Below are 21790 nucleotides of genomic sequence, written 5' to 3'. Positions count from 1 at the left end.
GGGAAAGGGAACCCAGGTGTCCAGAGCCCTGCCCAGAAGGTACAAGTAATTGGTAAACATAATTGGCTACAACGGCCAAAACAATCTGATAGTCAGTAATGTCACTTTCCTTTTATTGGTGCTGATCCAATAGGCAGCTGATACATAGGACCTCTAGTAGTACAGATCAAAATTGTTTTACTCTCATTTCTGGGATTCCAGCCTAGGTATTTCTGAAGATGGCAGATCTTTGTCCACTTTTCCCCCTTATGATGAAGGAATGCCACTCAGCTCCTAGAGCTTCTTATTAGGTAGCACCTGGCTGCCTGATTGGTGCTGTGCACTGTTAAATTTCACATTAGGGAGCCAGTCAGCAGAGATCTGGGGTTCTCCTGACCACTTTACTCAGGGCATTGTGTAGCTGCAGAGAGGTGGTGGATTACAGCCAGGTCAGCCCAGAAACAGATAACTATACGTAGACAGATCTTTTTCAGACAAGGCAGTCCTGTCCCCTGGGACAAGCTGCTCGTAGGACTAGAGGACCAGATCCTATTTCACTTTGCATGCCTACATGGTACATACCCAGCTGCATTATTGTAGCAGGGGAAAATTTAGGATTTGAACTCACTGGGGTGGAGAGTAAGTAGTATTAGGTTAGTATTAGGCTCGTTCTCAGCATGGGCCTCCCTACACCCTGAGAAATGGGATGGCCAGCATAACTTTCTCTGAGGTTGGCACATACACAGGGAAACAGGATTGAAAGTTAAAAATATAAAACAAGGATTTACTGAAAGAACAACAGGGGATGGAACAAAAGATAAGGGATAATAAAAATAAAGCTGGAACAGATATAATCACAAGGGAATAAAAGCAGAGATACAGTGTATGTGTTACCAATTATCCAAACAGCAAACAGTGAACAAAGTCAATAGTCAATGAATCTAATTATTTGAGTCAGAGTCAGGAGAGACAATCCGAACCAGAGTCAAGACAGGAAACTCACAGGAGAAGGTAGTTGGAGACTGGGCTTAGGCATGCCATATCTTTCTCCACGAAAGAAAGCTATCAGCTACACCTGTGCCTAGAGGTGCACCGATATATCGGTCACATATGGGATTGGCACTGCCAATAATATTAAATTTTGTTTTATCAATCAGCTTTTTTTGGCTGGTGTAGGTGATAATATCACTGATAAATGTTCCGTGCATGTGCACAGCACAGCATGCAGGCAGCCTGAGCACAGCTTGGCAGTGTGGAGAGTAGTATCCCGCTGATAAGTCTGTGGTGGGGTAAGGGGCATGGGAAAGAGAAGGGGCATGGGGGAGCAGATATAGGCCCCCATAGTGAGGGAGGGAGTGGGTCAGGGGCAGGCACTGCCCAGCCAGGTCAGTGAATATGCCCCTGGGAGCAGGACGGAGCTGCGTGCAGCTTGTTGGGGTGGGGGAAGGAGGGGCGGCTCCCCACTGCTGCATGGACCCTTGGGGGAGGCATGGGGGGCATCTACCTGCCTGGATTTGTCTGCGGGATGAGGGCGGGCTGACCATTAAGGGCTGAGGGCAGTGCCAGCCTCGGTTGGGGAGCTGGGTCAGGGCTGTGCTTGCAGCTGGCAGGGGTGGTGCTGGGAGGAGTGGCTGCAGAGTTCAAAAGTCACCTAGTCTTCCTGCTTGCTTGCTTTTTTCCTGGCATTTCAGAAATGTCAATAGAAGTAGCACTTTCCAGCATAGGAGTTTGTGGTCTTACTCACTTTTGCACGCAAGACTGCATTCAAGACCGGGGAGCCCTAGGGCCTGTCCCAGCTTGCTTGCTTGCTTGCTTTCTCTTCATTTGAGAAGGCAGGCAAAGCCACCTTGGAAAGTTCCTGGGTAGAAGTTTTCTGTTGCTATGTGACCTTGATGTGAAGGGAGGGCTGCATGCTCCCATTATCTCGTGTCACCAACCATGCTTTGCATGTTATCTTTCTCTGTGGAGGAGTCTGCAGTCATTAATGCAGTTCCTCAGGTTGGTGTGCTGCTCTCAGTCAAGTCTGTGTGTGGGAGCTGAGCTCTGCTTGTCCTCACTGTGCATCTCCAGGTTCTTTCCATCACCTGGGTGAGTCAGTGCACCCTGCTGGTCCTCCCACAGCCATTCCACATGTACAGGTCCGACATCTGAGGCCCTCCACAGTTCTGCCTTTGTGTGACTGTTCTCTGGAGTGATCTCAGTCCAAGTTCTCAGCCCTTCTATCTCTCTGTCCTGGGTGGGGTGTTGTACACCCTGGAGCCTTCTCAGCAGCCTGACTTTCTGGGTACCCTCTCAGCAGTCCCCTTTGTAGCTCAACATGAATAAAACAGCTGGTCTGCCTGACCCCAGTGGACTCCAACCAATGGCTCTGGCTGGCTGCATGAATAAGTCACTTGAACTCTACTCCCCTAAGGTTCAGGACAGATTCCTTGGGCCTCTTCCATACCTGCCAAACCCCTGACATGAACTTCTCCCACTTGGTCCCTCAGGCATGGTTGCCACTGCTTAGACTTGTACTTGGCTGCATTCTGTCTTGGGTCACTCTGCCCTCTGGGCCCTCTCAACCACTGTGGTCACTCTGCCTTTCTTGCTCACACACGTGGGCCTGTCCCTCTGGCTTATGACCTGTGGCCTAGACCCAGCCCTCGTGAGTGCACTGCTCCTTGCTGCCTGATTCTAGCATGGCTACTTGTATACTTCTAGGACTAAAGTGAGCACAACTGGCTTCCTGCTTATGAAGAGCCAGTTTCCCTCTGCTGCCTTTCTCCAAAGGAATGGGGGATGGGGACCCTAGGCTATTACCATATATAGCATGGGTGCACTGATAAAGATTTTTTTTACTGATACCGATGACTGATTATTAACTAGCCATACCAACTGATACTGATCTGATAGCTGATATGCAGCCTGGCAGCTTGGAGAGCAGCTCCCTGCTGGTAAGTCTGTTGTGGGGGGAAGGGGTGGAGGGGAAGGAAAAGACATGGTGGGGGGCAGATTGAGGCCCCCACAGTAAAGGAGGCAATGGGGCAAGGGCAGGGGCAGGGGCAGGCACTGCCCAGCCAGAGTGATGAATGCAATCCTACTGGGAGTGGGGCAGGGCCACAGGTAGCTCATCCAGGGGACTCAGGGAGGTGGGGGAGGTGGGGGGCAGCTCCCTGCCACTGTGTGTACCCCTGGGAGAGGCGTGGGGGGCATGTGCCCCCTGGATTTGTGTTCAGGGTGAGGCAGGCTGTTTGCTGCAAGCTTGGGTCCAGGGTCTGCACTGACTTCTTCCTAGTCAGGGAGCTGGGTCGGGGTTGCCCTTGGGGTGGGCAGTGACAGCGTTTGGAGGGGTGGCTACAGGGGGAGGGCTACAGCCACCCCAAAATTCTCTGTAGCCACCCCTACCCCCACCACTGCTGCCACCCACCCCGAGTGCAGCCCCAGCCCAGTCCCCTCCCCCACCCGGAAGAGCCCAGCATAGCACCTGAGCCTGCAGTGGGCAGCCTGCCCTCACCCTGTGCACATGACCCCCATGCCTCCCCCAGGGGTGTACACAGAGGCGGGGAATCACCCCTTGCTCCCCACCCCCACATGCCCTGGATGAAATGCCCACGTCCACCCTGGCTGGGCCATGACTGCCCCTGCCCCACTCCCTCCCTCACCGTGGGGGCCTTGATCTGCCCCCCCGGCCCCATGTCCCATTATCCCCCACAGACTTACCGACTGGATGCTGCTCTCCAAACTTTTGGGCTGCATTCCTGGCTGCGCGTGTACATGGCATTTACTGATGACATTTATTACATGGGCCAAAAAAAGCCGATTGCCAATAATGTTAATTTTTCTTTTATCAGTGCTGATCTGATATGGACTGATATATCAGTGCACCTCTACTATATAGCGTTGGCAGTATTTTAGCAATCCTTTGGAAAGCAGTATGGTTATAGGCCATGCCAGCAGGAGTATTCTGGGATGTGAGCAGGAGCATGGTAGAAACATTCTTATGTAAATCCTTGAGTAGCACTGGGGCTATTGGGGAGTGCATTTGGGTTGGGGTATTTTAATGACAAACAGGAGAGGAAGCGTTGTGGTGTTTCCCTCTCGGAGGTACCACTAGGTTGTTCCCTGGGGTTTGAGGGCAGAGCATGTAGTGGGTAGGTTTCATTCAAGCCCCTTGTTCCTTAAGCTCAAGAAGACAATTACTTTCACACATCTCTGTGCTGGCAAGGAAACACACTGCCTTCAGAAACTGCTGCACACACAACCTCTTTGTGGTGGAGGACCATAGTGGGGTCAGTGGGTCAACTTTCACTATGGGAATTAAGGAGTTTGAGCAGGAGAAATGGCTCCCTTCCTAGAGAACACCCAAAAGAGGTTCCCCAGGCATGGGCAAGAATGGTTTAAAGGCAGATTACCCTTTCAGCACTCCCCCCATCTCGGATTGAAGAGGACTTCTTGCCCTTTATCCTGTGGAGGCAAGATTTTTAAAACTGAGTGCCAGATGTTGGGTTCCAAAGTCCAAGATACTTTATTTCAGTAAGTGGTTTGGCTTCCAGTAATGCTGAGCACTTTCCCTTGGCTTCTTCAGCTGAGTGCTTAGCACTTTTGAGGTATCTTCATACAGACTTAAGAACCCCAATTTAGGCATCCAGGTTGGAAAATGTTACCCAGGGAGTAGCAGCACAGTCCTCAGCCATGCAAAATGGAGTTCATTTTGATGGCATTTCTCTAGATTTCCTGTCATAAATTCTTGACACTGCAAACCAGTTGCTTCCAAAATTCTTGGAAGCATTGTGGGGTTCAGTGGCAGAACTGAAAAGGGGAGATGGGGAAAAAGGGGAGAGGGGGAGACTGGTGTCTGGTTAGGAGCCCTGCCAGGCAGGGATAGCCAGGCCTGAATTACCTGTGGATCACTGAACCATTTGATGGGAGCCATGGGGTTTCTGCATGACAGCACCTCCCAGATCTGTCTGTTGTCCTGTGCAGTTTCAAACATTGATGCCATGAAGGGCTGCTGTCCCAAAGAGGAAACAGAAATAATTCACTAGGCTCTACTATTCTATATATGTCCCTGAAGCTGAGGGGATGGAGGGATTCATTGGCATCTCAGTAGGTTGGCAAACCTGACTGCAGGAAGCACTGCAATGTCTGGTCCCTCCAATTCTGTAGCACCATGGTGACTATTTCAGTGCTCCAATAAATTGCTTGTTGGCTTCATTGTTTTTGAATGGAGTAGTATTTGTGGACATGAGTTCTTGCTTTCTATTGGCCATCAGTGTGGTGTGGCAGGAGGAATTGTGCTTAGGCCCTGTCAACCTGACCATCAGGCTGTTTAATGGACAGAACATTGCCAGAGTCTAGCTGGGAGGAGATAAGTCCTGGCCAGTGTTTCCCAGTCAAACCCAGTTCACCTAGAGCACTGGAACCCAGCATTGTCACTCAAATGGTCAGACAGTGAACACTTCTGAGAGTTTCATAGCCTGTGTGATAAGCTGCCTTTTCCAAGGCTAAGCCCCAAGCAGACCTGGGACAGGGCTTAGTAGCTTAGGAGACAGTGAAGTGCTGCATCTTGGCCAGCCCTCTAGGCTTTGATGTTTCAGAACTGTCATTCTTTCAAGCAGCAGCCAGAGAGGTAAAAGGATCACCCTGAAGAGGTGATATTGACTTGTATGCCTCTGAATAGCACCAGGTACCACAGATGGGCCATGGGATGTTCAAATATGTAGTTTAGTTAACAAGAATAATTGATTTGAATTTGCTTATGTATAAACAGGTAAGCTAGACATTTGTTGACAATACCCTTTCTTCTGTAAAAAGAAAAGTGAATGTTCATACTGTCTTCTGCTGATTTGCAGACATGGTTAGGTTCCAGTATGATTTTTGTCATTTTATTTGACCTGCTGTACAGGAACTTGCTACCTCGTGCTTGAAGGAGCTAGACATTAAAAAGAAGCAGGAAGTTGACAACATAAGACACATTGAACAAGCTTCTGTTGATCTTGAGGTAAAGCAAAACTTGTTCATTTAACCAGACAGTTGCTTTCCATTAAAACCCATGTTGTGGCCAAGACAGCTCACTGCTTAAAGGCACAAGCAAGGCTTTTGAGAGAGAGAGAAAACTTGCTGTGAAATTTGTATTTAGATTTTCTACAGTATTACTCCTCAAAGCCAGATAACAACTAGCAGCTACCTAACACAGAGAACCATGGTGCCTGTCCAGCCATTGTGCAGCTGTCAGACTCACAGCAGAACAAGTATAATGCCTGTTCTTCCTAGCACATCCTGTTAGCTAAGATGTGGGAGAGAATAGGTTTCCACTAAAAGAGATGACCTGGCCTTGGTTTCATTATATATGCCAGCCAATGATGGGTGGGATGGGAACATACATACCTGGCTGACCTATATTAAAATAGTCAGGGTTGGAGTGTTGTTGTTGACCTAATGGTTCAGAAAAATGTATGAGAGCAAGAATGTTTTGTGTTGCCCTTTACTGAACTAACTGTATAGTTGGGAGAGCTGTTGGGCAAGCTCTCAGGCTTCCTAACAAGGGGCACTTGATGCCCAAAATCTTGTCCAACAGCTTTCCCAACTATACATTTGGTCCAATAAAAGATAACACAAAAAGTCTTTTCTTCTCTTAAAATAGTTGCTTATGCGTAGGAAACAATATACATGTCCTTAGCTGAGGTAAATGGACATAGTTTGTTGATGTTAATGGAGTTGCATTGACACCCATCACATGAGGGTCTAATCTCCTGAGTCCAAGCTCTTACTGAGAGCTGTCATTGAGCTTGGCCCTGTCCAGCTTGTATAGAGGAAAATGGTTCCTGCTTTGAGGAGTGTGCATGCTTCACTGTCAGTATCTCTACAGCAGGAGTGGGAAAAATATGGCCTGCAGGCCAGATTTGTCTTGCCAAGGGATTTTGTCTGGCCAGTGGCAGGTTCCTTGGTCCCACCTAGCCCAGGCATGGGGGACAGCCCAGGCAGGCTGTAGTGAGTGCGGCCAGATCTGCCACCCCCAGACATACAGCGCAGCTGGGGTGGCGTGGCTGTCAGACTCCATTTCTTGGCAGCCTGGGTAGTGGCGGCGCCTTTTGGCTGCCACAGCTGCCAGCCCCAGCCCTGCTACCCAGTCACCCTGGCATATCCATCTCACACCCACCGCCAGAGGGGGAGCCCACATGGGCAGGATGCTCACCTGGATGGCTGGGGTGAGGCTGTGGGTGGGCAGGGAGTGGCATCTGGGAGCGAGATTGCCAGGCAGGGCTGGAGAGACCCCGGGATATTCAGGTGGTGACAGTGCGGGGCCAGGGTGTGGGGCAGAGCTGTGATCCTCTGTCCACATGCCCCTGCGATGGGTGTGAGTTCTGCAGGCAGGTATGTGCAGGAAGCAGATCACAGCTCTGCCCTGGCCCCAGCCCCACACTGTCACTGCCCTGAAATCCCAGACCTGGCCCTGAATGCAGCTCCCTACCAGCCCATGGGCCCATCCTGGTTGTGCATCCTGCCCCCGTGGCTCCTAGTCAGTCTTCATGGAGACCCTGGGATCGTGGGGTGGTGACAGCACAGGGCTGGGCTGGGGCAAGGAGCCCCAGTTCTGTGGGCAAGGAGTGGATTGCGGCTCTGCTCTGGCCCCATGCTGTCACTGCCCTGCAATCCTGGGGTCTCCGTGGAGACTGGCCAGGACTTGTGCAGGTAGGGTGTGTGGCCAAGAAGATGGGATGGGGCCACAGCTGGGTTGGGAGCTGTGTCTGGGGCCAGGTCTGGGATCTTGGGGTGGTGACAGCACGGGGGCTGGGACCTGGGGCAGAGCTGTGATCTGCTCCCTATGTGCCCCTGCCTGCAGAACCTGTGTCTGTCTCAGGGGCATGCGGGCAGTGGATCATGGATCTGCCCCAGGCCCGCATTGTCACCACCCTGCGACCTGGCCCTGTGATTCTGGCCTCGCCTGCCTGTCCTGCTCCTGAACACTACTCCCCACTCACCCGCGGCCCCATCCCACATAGGGAATTTTGGTGAGCTGTTGCATGGTGGCAGGGGGGGGACACGTGTTGACCCAGCTTGTGACAAGCTCAACAGTTAGAAAACCCTACACAAATATAGTTCTCTGCATTCAGGCAATTTCCTGATCATATTTGGCAAATGCCAGTTGATAATTGAATGCTACACCATCACCGAAACATTTTGGGAAGGTCACTTTAAAAGTGTGGAAAAGTAACATCTGCAGTGTTTGTGCTCTAACTGTGTCTGCAATTCACTTTTGTTTGTAGGCACACACAACGGCTAGTAAAGTGTGGCTGTCAAGGAAATTCACTGAACTCCGGGTACTGCTTGATGAAGAGGAGACCTTGACAAAGAATTACCTAGATGAAAAGACTCAGCAAGCTCTTCAGGCATACAGTCAACAGGCAGAGTCCTGTAAAGAAAGAATTAAAATGCTGGATAACTTCTCTGGTAAACTTAGGCAGATACAGCAGCAAAGTGATCCTGTTCAGTTATTAGAGGTATTGTTGCATTCTCCATCTGCCCTTAGTTCTGACTTCTGTGATAAATCACCTGGGAGATTTGTTATAATCTGTTTCTGTAGATAGTGTGACTAATCTTTTCTTTTGTGTGTGTGTGTATGTGTGTGTGTGTGTGTACACAATATACATATATCCACTTATCTTCAGGACTACACAGAAGTGGAGAAAGAAATGCAGGACCAGAGGATGCCAGCCGAGCAGTGGCACCCGGTGCCTCCATCGTTTGAGCATGTCCTGAACCACTTCAAGAGTTTTGCAGCAGCTCTTCAGTCAGTTGTGAGTAAACCACTGGAAGCTCGTCTTAAAGAAGGTATGTCGCACAGTGCACCGGGGCTTTTTTTATTTATAAGCCTCTGCATTTTGCAGCCTCTTGCTGTCAGTGTGTTTTCTGTTGGCTACTGGTGCTCAGTTGTGCTGTCAGGCAGACACACAGTGTCCTGCACCTGTAAGTTTCAAAAGCACCTTGGGGTTCCTCATTTCCCAAACCATGCACAGTGTGTGTATGCTTATGGCCTATTTTTCCTGAATTGCTCATTAATTTAAACCTCCTTAAGGTGCACAACTAGTTCAGGTTATTCCCTCTGATGTACATTCCTTTGCCCTTGTCAAGAGTTGTGCATGTACATTGGTTACAGGTTTCCTTCTGTGCCTCATTGCAGAGGATATGTGTATTTTTGCAGTTCCTACCTGCAGAGGCCTGGATCTTTACTCAAGCTGTATCAGCTCATATGTTTTAGCTCTGCAGATCCCTGAGTTAATGCCCAGTGTTGGTCATGATGGCAGCTGGCATATAAATGCTAAATTGCATTTGCATGTTGTCTTTAGCCTCATTTAGGAATGCCTTGAATGTAGACATAGTAGCATTATGTCAGTGAAAATTCTCCATGAATCAAGTCCCCAGAGTATCTTTTACATCTTTACTAGTCTGGAGCTCATGTCCATTTTTGTCTTTCTTTTTCCCTGCCACTCTCTTGGAAGTGTCCAGTTACTGAGTTTTAGTCTCCCATTCTCTTACTGTTAACTGTGCTGTTATAGCACCTAGGAGCCTGAGACATGGACCAGGGCCAATTTGTACTGTGCTGTTCAAACAGAGGATAATCCTTGTCCACAAAAGCGTAAAGATTCAGTAATGATATACCTAATTTATAGCCAATTTGCTACAGGCTGCAGGTTTTGAACTGTGGAGGTACTTACCCCTTTTGAAATCAAAGAGGCCCCCATAGCTCCTATGCCAGTGCTCTGCTAGAATGTTATACTCTGCAATGTCCTTTAGATAGCAGTGCAATAACAAATATTCCCACAGTATTCAGTATGTTTGTACATGTAGGTCTTCTTTGTATTTTCTTTTGTTATTTGTGGCTCATGTACATTTTTAAGGAGAGGCATTCTGGATATGGAATATTGCACAAGTCAACATGGCCCAAGGCTGTGCTGTGCAGAGGTATCTGAGTTACCTCCGAACAAGTTAATTTGAATAGTGCAGGCAGTATAAGTTCATATATCCTAGCGTAGCCGGGGTGCAACACAGCGCTAACAAAGCCCTACTACTTCTGATACTTGAGGGTCACATCTACACGAGGCACTTAGCATTAGCATAGTTTACTACGAAGTAAGCAAGTGTGTCTATATGTGCACATGCTTACTTTGCAGTAAACTTCCCTAATAAGTTTGAGTAAATTTGCTCCCTCCAAATGCAAGTAGCAAATTTACTTGGGATTAGTAATGGCACCTTAGCACTCACGTAGATGCCTGACCAGGAAAATAATTTGCTCCCGGTTAGCCATCCACCAGGTGGTGGAAGATATCTCCCTGACTCCATGAGGTGCTGTCTGCCAGGGCAGGCTCTGCCACAGGAGCCTGGGCGGGGACTATGTCCCCCTGCCCTGGCAGTAGGGAACTCCAAACCTCCTACTCCAAGATTGTGATCGGGAAGCAGAGGCTGGGAGATCCTTATCTCCCAGCCCCCACTCCGCCATCACAATTGGGCAGCGGGGAGATGGGAGATTAGGGTCTTCAAGCCCAAGCCCTGTGACTGTGGAGCTTGGGCTGGGAGATAAGTATCTCTCAGCATCGGCCCCGTGGTGGCAGAGCCAGCACTCCCTACTGATGGAGGTTGGGGAGCTTGTTCCCCACCCAGTTCTGTGAGCGCAGGCTCCCCTGCCCCCACCAACAGGGAGCTCCCAGCACCAGCTCTGTGATCACTGGGCTAGTGCTGGGAGACCGTTATCTGGGAGATATCCCAGATATCTGGGATTGCGATCTTGGAGCAGGGAGCTTGGAGCTCCCTGCTGCGAGGGCAGGGGGACATAGTTCCCACCCAGGTTCCTATGGGGAATTTACTGGGGGTTAAGGAAGTTTACTGTGAAGTAAGCATGTTCATGTGTAGACGCACATGCTTACTTCACAGTAAACTATGCTAATGTGAAGTTAAGCATCTTGTGTAGATGCTCCCACTGAGTCGAATACAGAGGGATATAACATGAGCATGTTGGAAACAGTTGGGATTTCTGGAAGTTCATTAACAGTCCAGTGAAGCAACTGATTAATCATCCTGGGGCCGCATCCTGATGAGCTGGGATGTGCGCTTGCAGTGGCATAAATAATAGCAGAACAAATTTGTGTTGCTAGTTGTGCCACACTGCATACCCCTGCATGCATGGTTTGTTGCAGGACACATTATTCCGTTTTGGGCAAAGTACTTGTGCCCAGTTCCTCCTGGCTCTTGGCATGCTGCTCTGATGACTCCATGTGCTGTGGGAGTGGCTGGCTGGGGCACAGGGTGCCTCAGTGGGGCACTAACCAGCAGGCTTGGCAGGGGGCTCCCTGCTCCCCCGTCTTCACATGCCACTTCCTGGCTGGTTGGGGCTCAGTGTGCTTCAGTGTGGGAGCTCCACAGCATGTGGAGACGGGGGAGCGGGGTCTCTCGTCTCTGTGTTTGTCCCAGCGCATGCTGTTTTTGTGTGCTTTGTGCCACCTTTTTTTCGGGATTTATTTTTGCTGTTGGGAAAATTCCAGTAGCAGATTTTGACCCTGCACTGCAAATTAGCATTGTGCACAGTTTAACATACAACATGTACAGTTTGTGGTGCCACAAACTGCATGTGCCTGCATGATCACAGCCTGTGTGGCTGCCTTTGCAGCCAGCAGTATCTTTGCATTAGTCATGATGGATCAGATCCAAACTGTCCTTCTAGATGCCGGAGATACGGGTTTGAACCCCAACAGGCCTAGAACACATATCTTTTGACTTCCTGGGCAAGTATTCTTACTTATAGACTATTGGGTAAAAGGTGGGCACTGGCAGAAGGCCACCTCTGTCTCTCCCCAAAAACTCTGCTATGTGACAATTTGGTTAACATGGTCCCTGTAGAGGGCAGACATCCCATGGGCTCTTTAGGTAACCCTGAGTTGTAACCTGAGCTGGGTACATTCCTGAGGGAGGGGGGTAACCTGCTCCCTCTGCCTACATGACTGGCATCACATACCTGGGTGAGGGGCTTGGGCTCCCTATTGTTCTGAGCAATGCCAGTCTACCCGGCAACCAGTGATGCATTTCAAATTGGTGGGCTGGCAGCCAACAGGTGTTGGCCTCCATTGGACCAGGTAAATGAGGTCACAAGGTCTATATAAGTTCAGGACTGCCCAGGGGGAGGAGCGGTGCCATGATGAAAACTCAGAGAGAGAGAGAAGAGCTGGACCATCTGAAACTTGCTTTCTCTCTTGAAATTAATGATAAAGGAACTGCCTGCCTCCAGAGGGAATCTCCACCTGCCTCTGGATGATACTTGTGAGTAAGCTACCTGAGATCTAACTAGATCTATAGCTTGCAGTAGCTCAGAGGCGTGATCAAAGGCTACCCAGCCATGCCAGTTTGCTCTGTGGGATTTCTCTGATATTGCTCTACCCTGTACCTTATTCCAAACCTACTCCTTGTAACTAATAAAGTTCTCCTTTGTACCAAGCATGGGAGACTTATTGGGAGTGGGTCTAGATTATGCCTTGGGGTCCCATTGCTTCGGCTGACTAAGACCACTGTTTGTGCTTCAGACTGAGGGAAGCACTCCAAGTTCTTGAAGTGGGTCAAGTACCCTCAAGGGCCACTAGGCTTGTGTTTCCCAGGGGGCACACAGCCAAGATCGCCCCAGACCCTGGGTGGTGGCAGTGTTACCCCCAGGCTAGTGGGTTTGCTCCAGGAAGGGGCCAGATGTGAGGTACCCCCAGGGAGGCACTTGGAGCCTGGAAGGTGGTCAGGCACAGTGAGGTGGGTGGCTTAGCGCAGGAGCACCCCCTACTTGCCCGCCATAGGCACTATCACCATTGGCTGTGTTTTGTATTGAGTTGTGTGCATTCTCACAGCACCAACCATTAGGTGTGCTCTGTCCCTACCTAAGAAGTTTGGACTTAGATGTATTGTAGGTGCCTCACAGCACCAATTTGGATTGTAATAGAGCTTAGGTGGGAGTTAGGCACCCAGGTGGCTGCCCTGGGTCATTTCTGAGTTTGCACAGGAACCTCCAGCATCTTTTCAGGCCAGAATGGAAGCATCTAATGAAGTAGTTTTGTAGTGGCTGTGAGGGGCTGATTTGGATCGCCCTTTGTGACTTGGGCCCCTAAATTCCACCTAAATCCTGTTCAATCAAGGTCAGTTTGAAACTGGCCCCAACTTTCCAGGAGCATTTTGTTTTGCAGTCCACCATGTCTGTAGGGTTCACTCTTTGAAGCATTTTTTCTTGGCATATAGAAACCAGAGAGTGGACTGGGCTATATGCCAGGTGCCCTATGATTGGCTATATTCGTTATTCCACCTGTCCGTGTTGTCAAATGAACTGAGGGGACAAAATAGACTTTAGTATAAAGTGAATTCCCCTTTCACTAATAAAGATATCAAGATGGCCAGTCACCTCACAGGAAGAAAATGTGGAGCATTCCTTTGCTCAGGTTGCTGTCAAATTTACAGCAAAGTGGGAAAAATGGCTTTTTGATAATACTCCCATTTATCAGAAGCAAATATAGACTTCCTCTGGTGACATTGTCTAAACAGTTCCTCTTAATTTGTTCCGTAGACATTTTCAGTAGCCTCAACGCCACCTCAAAGAGGGAGCCTGGTACAATGCTGAAAACTATATCTTCAGGTGATCGTTCACTATTCCTAAAACGTAAGTAATGTTGAAAAAATGTTGAATACATTTTTACTGTGTTCCTTGTGCTAATAAACAAGGTCAAGATTGTAATTAACCAATGTGTCTCTCAATTTTTGCGTGCTCAGCTTGAGGCATCTTAAAAACAGGTTCATCTTAAGAGGGAAGGTGCTTGGTGCTGCTTTTTTATTCCTTGAGTTCAGAAACCAAAATCCTTGTCCCTTTTGAAATGTTAAACTCAGTGCTTATTTTTCTACCTTGGGAGCATATGAAGAGGCTCTTCTGTCTAGACTGAGGTAGCTTTTAGGACATTCATACTCTTCCATTTACAATATTTATAACACCTGCTCTATCTGAGGTTGCTCTTTTGGAGGCTCTCTATCCCAGAATGGGTGGGAAGGGCACACAGTAAATTTGTTTTGCTTAACTTATCAACCTGTTGCTGTAGGAAAGGTTGGTGTTTTGCATTTGTTCCTGGAAATGGTGATGTTGGTGGCCATTCAGATCTGAATTAGCTAAGAGCTGTTAACAAATCCATTGTCCTTGATGGTTAGGGACCTACCAAATACATGATTTTACAGAAATTGTGTAACTGGCAGTCTCTTGTGAAATAGCCAGTTCCCCATGAAAAAGCGTGGGGAACTGGCTATGTTAAAAAAAGCCAGCAAAGAGCTGGCAAAAAGCTGTCTCCTAGAAGGGAGCGGGGAGGGGAAGGGAGCAAAGAGGGGGGAAAAAAAGGCAAACTGCCCATCTCCTAAAATGGGGGGGGGGAGAGAGGTGGGAAAAGTTCCTGTCTCTCTCTCTCCAGAAGAGGAGGGGGCAGGGAAGGAGCAAGGAAAAGCCCCTACCCTCTGGAGTATGGAGTGGGGAGGGGGCGTGTGTGTGTGTTAGGGATGCACCAATAAAGATTTTTATAGCTGACACTGATGGCTGCACCAGCCATATCCGCCAGTGCTGATCCGATAACCCATATACAACCTGGCAGCTTGGAGAGCAGCATCTGGTCAGTAAGTCTGTGGGGGGTAAGGGGCAGGAGAAGGGAAGGCTGATCAAGGCCCCCACGATGAGGGAGGGAGTAGGTCTGAGGCGGGGGCAGGTGCTGATTTGTGCATGGGGCAAGGATGGGCTGCCAGCTGCTGTCCTAGGGTCTGTGCTGGCCTCTTCCCAGTTGGGGGGCAGGGCTGCTCAGGGCAGGCGAGGGTGGGGCTGGGGCAAGTGGCAGCAGTGCCAGGAGGGAGGGTATGAGGGGCTATGGTGAATTCTGGGGTGGCTGTAGCCCCAGAATTTCTGGGGTGGCTGTAGACCTGTAAGCCACCCCTCCTAGCACCACCACTGCCTGCCTTGCCCTCTCCCCCAACCTGCCCCAAGTGCCGCCGCGTTCCCCTCCCCCGCCACCTCCAAGTTGCCGGGATTCATTCTTTGCTGCGTGCATGCTGCAGCTATGCACAGGCACACGGCATTTGTCGGTGACATTATTGGCTACACTGGCCAAAAAAACCTGATTGCTGATAATGTCAATTTTCCTTTTATCAGTGCTGATCCGATATGGACCGATTATATCAGTACACGTCTAGTGTGTGTGTTTACGTGTGTGTGGAGGAGGGTGCTGCCTGGTTGCTAGGTCCTGGAAGCCTGCTATGGGTGAGGGGAGGAGGGGAAAGTGGGGGGCACATGCAGCAGAACTCTCTGGGAATTGTGGTCTGTGCTGCTCCTGTGGCACTCTGCGTGGGGCCTAGCCCCGCTCTCTCATACTGGAGCAGCCTGTGCCATGCTCATGATGGTGCCCACGGCCCAGCTGGCTTATGCTGTGTGCCCCTTGCCGGGACACGACAAGTGCTCCCCTGATTCACGAGGCACCAGTTGCCCATGTGTGTAGACCTGGCCCCTGGGAACAAATCATAATCCAGTTTTTAAAAAAATCCATCAGTTTGAGTAATGCCACACTTGAAGCGTTTAACTGTTTGGCGAAGTGAAAGAAAATAGCAGTTTTGTCCCTTTGGACAGTGGAAGCAAACTAGTTTTCTAGCAGTTTCACATTTGTAGTCTCATGTGCTGGCACTTGGCTGCAACTTTGTCCTTTTCCTTCAGGAGAATATTTGATTTATTGAAACCTGTTGTTTGGAATTTTCTGTTTTATTCCATGAAAATATTCCTACTTGCATTAGTTTCTCTGTTAACTTGTGTTTACAAAACTTTTGATTTTTGAAGCTTTCATTGGAAGCTTTCAAAAAGAGACTGGATAAGCATTGGTCAGGCATGAGGCATAAGCATCGCCTCACATATGCTGTGAAGGGCAACAGTTGGAAACCTGATACGGGCATCATTTGGCAAAGATGAGAGCTCTGTAGCCCAGAGCAAATGGAAATTGGAGAATGAAGCAGGGCTCCACAACCAGCTTGGTTATGAAACAGGATTGAAGAGCTGGGACAAGTTTATCGAGGGGATAGGATGACAGGAAGGGGAGTTCTGGCTCTCCAGTTAGGGCCAGGATGGGCAAAATACAGCTTATGGGCCAGATGCGGTCTGCCAAGGGATTCTGTCCGGCCTGTGGTGGGTCCCTTGCTGTACGTCTCTGCCCACAGAAATGGTGCCTGTCACAGGAACATACAAGGAGCAGATTTCAGCTCTGCCTCGGGCCCTTGCCCCGTGCTATCACCACCCCATGATCCCAGCCCCGCATACCTTTCCTCTTCCTGGACATCATGCCCCGCCCACCTGCAGCCCCATCCTATCTGCCTAGCTGAGCATGCCCTGCCGTCAGGGGTCCCGTGCCACTCTCCATGGAGACTCTATCTGCCTGCTCCATCCAGCACCCCTGGTGGTGGGTGCAGGGTGGACGGACAAGGGCCAAATAGGATCAGTTGCCACCTCTCTGCTTCACCGGACTGCATCAGCACCATCTCTGCCCTATCGTCCAGCTGGCAACAGCTCGCTGAAACTCCTTAAGTGGCTCCCCAGCCCAGCTATTTGTCACCTCTGAGTTAGGGTGTGTAATCTGTTTTCCAGGTTGCAAAGTGGAGGGCAGAGGTAGGGTATGTGTTTATTCCCATGCATCTGGGCTTTGCTAGTTGCCAAACAAGACCAGAAAGGAACTTTTTCCTTTCTAGCTGCTACAGGTGTTAGGGCATGAGTGACGCGTGCCTCCTCAGGCTGGGGGGACATGGCGACCACTCGCAGGCAGCGGTGTTGGCGGCAGGGGCTTGGCGGTGGCAAGCAGGGACTGCCCACAGGCAGCCGTGGTGACGTTGTCAGTGAGGGCGGGCTGAGCAGGGACTGCCCTCAGGTGGCTGTGGCAGTGTTGGCGGCAAGGGAGGGGGTGGCAGGCAGCGAGCAGGGACTGCCTGCAGCCTCCAGCGGCCATGTCGGCAAGTGGGGGAGGGCAGTGACTGCCTGTGAGTTTGGCAGTGGCCAATCTCAGGGGGGGCACGTACCCCCGCTACACGTCACCTATGTTTTAGGGCATTTTTTTGCCTTCCTCAGAAGCATTGGGTATTGAAGGGGGCACGTAAATGCTTCTGCTGAGACTAAATAAGCTAGAGATTCTTGGCTTGAGGATCTTGCTCATCTACTCAGGGTCAAAATAATCGCCACCTTTGGGATCAGGAAGAAATTTTACCCTACTGTCAGATCCATGTGGACTGCAGGAGTTTTCTACTTCCTCTGTAACAGGGAGTATGGTCCCCTTCTTTGAATCTCTCAAGTGTATTTTAACTAACTACATCCTGTCCTTGCAGTGTCGGGACATTGACAATGCCCTCTTCTTCCTACTTTACCTGTGTGGATGTTCATGTTGTTTTTGGGTATTGTACCTGGTAGTTGTATGAGTGTGCAGTTTCACTTGGAGTAGTCTAGACTAGGAGTTGGGAGTCTATGACCCACAGGCCAGATTCAGCCCATAGAGCCATTGGATCTGGCCCAAAACTGGGGTGCTTTGGCAGTGCTTGGTTACAGGGGGCTTTGCCCTTGCAGTGACTGTACAGCACAGCTGGGTGCTTCGCTGCTGCTGCAGCCTGGGACCTTTGCTAGTGCTAGTGCTGTGGCTGTGCAGTGAGAAGTGGCAGCAGCAGCCAGATTGTGAATCTCTGACAGGCATTCCATTAAAGGCATGATGGGATCTGATCTGTGATCCCAACAATCGCATCTCCTGCCGTGCCACATGTCCACGGCAGGAGGCATGATTGTGGGATCAGCAATCAAATCCCAATCATGCCCCATTGGCAGTGCAGGGGGAGCCAGGAATCATGATCCTGGGCTTCCCCTGCACTGGCAAGTAGCAAGCCGGGTGCTCAGTGTGCCCACTGCTGGAAGCACTGGTCAGCTTCCAGGGAGCGCCAGCTGGGAGCACACCAGAGCCCTTCAATGTTGGCTCACACCACTAGCTAAATATTTTGTGCAGTTACTTTGTGGCTTATTCCTTGTTTTATTGTGCCATTAATGGCATCAGTGTGTGGCCGGGATTCTATTTCAGATGTGATTAACTGATTAACCAGGTCTTAAATGTAACTTCTCCTAGGGGCCCTAATGTTGGCCAGCTGGCTGAAGATGTTGTCGACTGATGGGCTAGAGATGTTCACTTGTATAGGATGTTTAGATTGGGTTGATCTTGCTTTAAACAGGGGGTTGGACTCGGTGGACTACTGAGGGCCCTTCTAGCCTTACTTTTCTATGCTTCTATGCTTCTGTGTTCCATATTCTAAAAAAGCTTGGTGGCCCTTCCACTTATATTGTTGAATATTACTCACACCAGCAGGAAGCAGGGCTTTTTTGGGTGACTTCTTTTTAATGGATTAAATATATAGTTGGAAGAGAAGGACACTTTGTTCCTGAAAGCTTGTCTGACATCTCTCCCAACTATACAGTTGGTCCACTAAAAGATATCACCCAAAATCCTTTGTTTCTTGCACATTTCCTAGCCCAGCATGGCTACAACAACACTCCCACCCTGTCACACCAGTCAGGGAGAATTCTGGAGAGGTTGCAGTGTTACTAGCACAAAAGGAAGTAACTGCAAAGTATGTTATATTACCTGCAGAGATAATTTTTTTGTCTCCCTGATTCTGGACCTTTGTCATAAAGTTCATCCAATACTGGCGCTTTAGTAGATTGAAAAGTAACCTGGCAGCGGCAGGCTACTTGATAACACTTAAATGAGCTAACAGTCTTTTTTTTCACAAATGTTTTACCCCTAGGTGGCAGCAGAGACTGCAAAGAGAATTTTTTACACATCTGTATTTTATGTTTATTTAGGAATTAAACTAGTTTACAGACATGGTTTTGTAAATATCAGAAATAAATAGGTAAATCATTACAGTAGCAAGATTATATTTTATATAGCGAAACAGAGTAGCTTCCACAGCAGGCAAATACTCTCTCTGTCTTTGGATGGAGAACAGGGGCGCAGGTTTGCTAATGCAGTGTATCATAGGTTTGCACTGGCACAGGTTTTTGCAGTGGGTTCCCCTGTACTGATGCCAATAGTTTACCCAGTGCAAACCCCTTTCCGGTTCGGCTCCACGAAGTGTTCCATAACCATTTTCTTTAATGGAGAGGAGTTTGTCCCATCCACGCTAGCAAGTTTACTTTCTCTGCACTGCTCCAGAAAGATCTTGAATTGACAACCATACTCAATAAGATGAGTAAGTAACGAAAGGGCCTCTTGTACGGAGAAGCTAAAAATCTGCCTTGGGAAAGCCTCTGACAGAAAGCATAACTGACACCTGAATTAGCTAGTGATATCAGTCAGCCACATCTGCAGTTGTGCATTTTTTATATATGTACTTCGTTCTGTTGCTGTTTTTTCCGTTTTCTGTTGGCCATATTAAATAAATACTGAATCTGTTGTTGTTTCTGCTGGTTGTGAAAGTACAATAACAGAACATACCTAAAGCAACTCTGCTAGTACACTGTACTTGGGACAGTGCTTCAGTGCCTGAGGGCACATTTATTTTAAATGTAGCTGCAAACAAGAGTCCCTGGCTCTGGTGTGATTCCAGGCATCAATCACTTCTGGCTATTTGCTAAGTAAACAAAGCTGAGGCACGGGTCTGGTGGAGCAGCTTGTCAGTGGAACTTATTCTCATGTATAGCACAAAGCACTTATTTCCAAAGCCTTGTGCTGAAGCACTTCAGACAATTATAATCTGAAATAAGTGAGTGAGAAAAGGGCTGTCTAGGAAGCAGAGAAGGAGCCCTGATTAGCTAAGCCATGAGCTCTTCCACAACTTGAAATTTTCATGCTTAAGTGTGGAAGGGCACCTATAAATGTGCCTGGTGCCTTCTCCGACTTGCCAATTAGCATGTGTCAGAGCAGACTAGATTAATCAAGTCTGCTGGAGTATGCCATGCTCCAGCAGCCTTAGTGGCACGTGTATTCAGCTTCTCCGTGCAGGGCCACTTAAACTAAAACTGGTCAAACAAGCTTTAGTTAAAGTACCCCTGCCGTCATTTTGAAGCACAGGATGCTGAATACACAAGATGTGTGAGCACTTGAATTAGAGGGGCTCCTGAGAACTGCTCGAATTAACGCACCCCCTTCTCCCCTGCCCCAAAACACATAAAGATGCCTGAAGGTTGGCCATGTTACAGAGGATGGATGGACATGCAGGGACATACTCAGAAAAGCCATATAAAATCCTCCAATTATGGTTGATAATGTTTCATGCTTCTGTACGCTCTAGTTTAACCACAATGCAGTTTTACTTTGTTTCTTTACAGTGTTTTAACCCAGTGCTAAGGGAAATAGGACATCTGTTTCTAGTAGATGCTTATATGGGCCCTTTCTTGACTGGCTTCTTAAATTGTGTGCAACCAAAAATATGTTTTTCTTGATTGCATTTTCCCAAGCAACATTGCAGTTCTTTGTTGCTACCACTTTCAGCTACTGGATCACCTAACAGGTTTAATGGGAATCGGGCTTGTTGCTAGACAGTTGAGCGTAACACGTATGTATGGTTTTGTTTGCAGATGCAAGATCTCCAACCCTGGAATATGACAGTCTACACCCCAGGCTGAGGCTGTCTGATGATCGTCTTGCAGTATCCAGTACCTGGAGGTGGAACTTTTACCCTTGCAGACCGTGGAGATTTAATAAGTTATGGCAAGTTATGAGTAAAGATTCATTCTTCTCTGGGAGCCATTATTGGGAAGTGGACTTGCTTCAGGCTGGACAAGGATGGTGGATTGGAGCAGCCTACCCTTCCATTGGAAGAAAAGGTGACTCTGAAGCTTGTCGGCTAGGGTGGAATAGAGCATCATGGTGTATAAAACGGTTTGATTTTGAATACTGGGCATTTCACAATGCTGAGAGAACCCCAATCGCAACAGAAGAAGATCCCGAACGAGTTGGTATATTTCTAGATTACGAAGCTGGAATCCTCTCGTTCTATAATGTAACTGATGGCATGGCCCACCTGCACACCTTCCGCTGCAAGTTCACAGAGCCTGTTTACCCAGCCCTGAGACTCTGGGAAGGGACAATAACAATATGCAAGTTAACTTAGAAAATAGTGAAACAGCAGAATGAAATGGAATATGCTTTGCAGTTTTTTGCATGTAAAACCACTGCAGTCATAATGTAGGTTTAAAAAAAAAACCCTATTAGGAATACCCATAGGTACATTTTTGTCTTAGTGTTGAGCACTCCCTAGGATGTGATTCTTTAGTATCCAGGCTGCATAAATAAAGTCAACTAAGGTTTTTGTCAAATCAGTCACTACTTAAGGGACTATTTTAGAAGGGTGATTTTAATAATTGTATTTTCATTAACAGTAAATACTTTCTAATAGTGAATGGCACTTGAGGTCCTGAGATTTTAGGGTTTCATCTTCTGGACATCAGAAGACTAAAGAAATATATTGCATTATATTTTTATATTGGATTGTAATTGACAAAATGGGAAAATCCTTTGTGGACTAATTATTAGTTGATCACAGTTTAGAGAACTTTTGAATGGGGGGCTAACAGCTCCCCTTTTGCTGGCAGGGAAACTAGCACTTTACCTAGGTATTAGATTGAGCTGATGATATAAAACAAATAGTGAAGTTTCTTATATCATTTGACAAGTTTGAATTTGGAAGACAGATACAGTAAATAAAATAGCTCTCATACAAAAGCTTCATCCCAAGGAAAATCCAAGGATAGCTTCCAGTATTGCTTAGAGCTTCTATTACA

General features: G+C 48.4%; 1 protein-coding gene across 1 annotated transcript; it reads left to right on the top strand.

Moving 5' to 3' along the window:
* Positions 1–5719: 5719 nt before the first annotated feature.
* Positions 5720–21409, top strand: TRIM14 (tripartite motif containing 14). The gene is made up of 6 exons (XM_025201415.1): positions 5720–5731; positions 5867–5962; positions 8229–8462; positions 8631–8793; positions 13547–13639; positions 20585–21409. The coding sequence occupies exons 1-6, from the start codon at positions 5720–5722 to the stop codon at positions 21118–21120; spliced, it is 1134 nt and encodes a 377-aa protein (XP_025057200.1). The 3' UTR covers positions 21121–21409.
* Positions 21410–21790: the final 381 nt, after the last annotated feature.

The sequence above is a fragment of the Alligator sinensis genome, unplaced genomic scaffold, assembly GCF_000455745.1.
Source record: "Alligator sinensis unplaced genomic scaffold, ASM45574v1 scaffold434_1, whole genome shotgun sequence".
Lineage (NCBI taxonomy): Eukaryota > Metazoa > Chordata > Crocodylia > Alligatoridae > Alligator > Alligator sinensis.
Note: the sequence above shows the minus strand (reverse complement) of the source record. Positions and strands in the feature narration are given on the sequence as shown.

Excerpts from the sequence above, each read along its gene's own strand:
- TRIM14 (XM_025201415.1), top strand. Across the intron at positions 5,963-8,228 it reads AAGCTTCTGTTGATCTTGAG|GCACACACAACGGCTAGTAA; the intron begins GTAAAGCAAAAC and ends TTTTGTTTGTAG. Across the intron at positions 8,794-13,546 it reads GGAAGCTCGTCTTAAAGAAG|ACATTTTCAGTAGCCTCAAC; the intron begins GTATGTCGCACA and ends TTTGTTCCGTAG.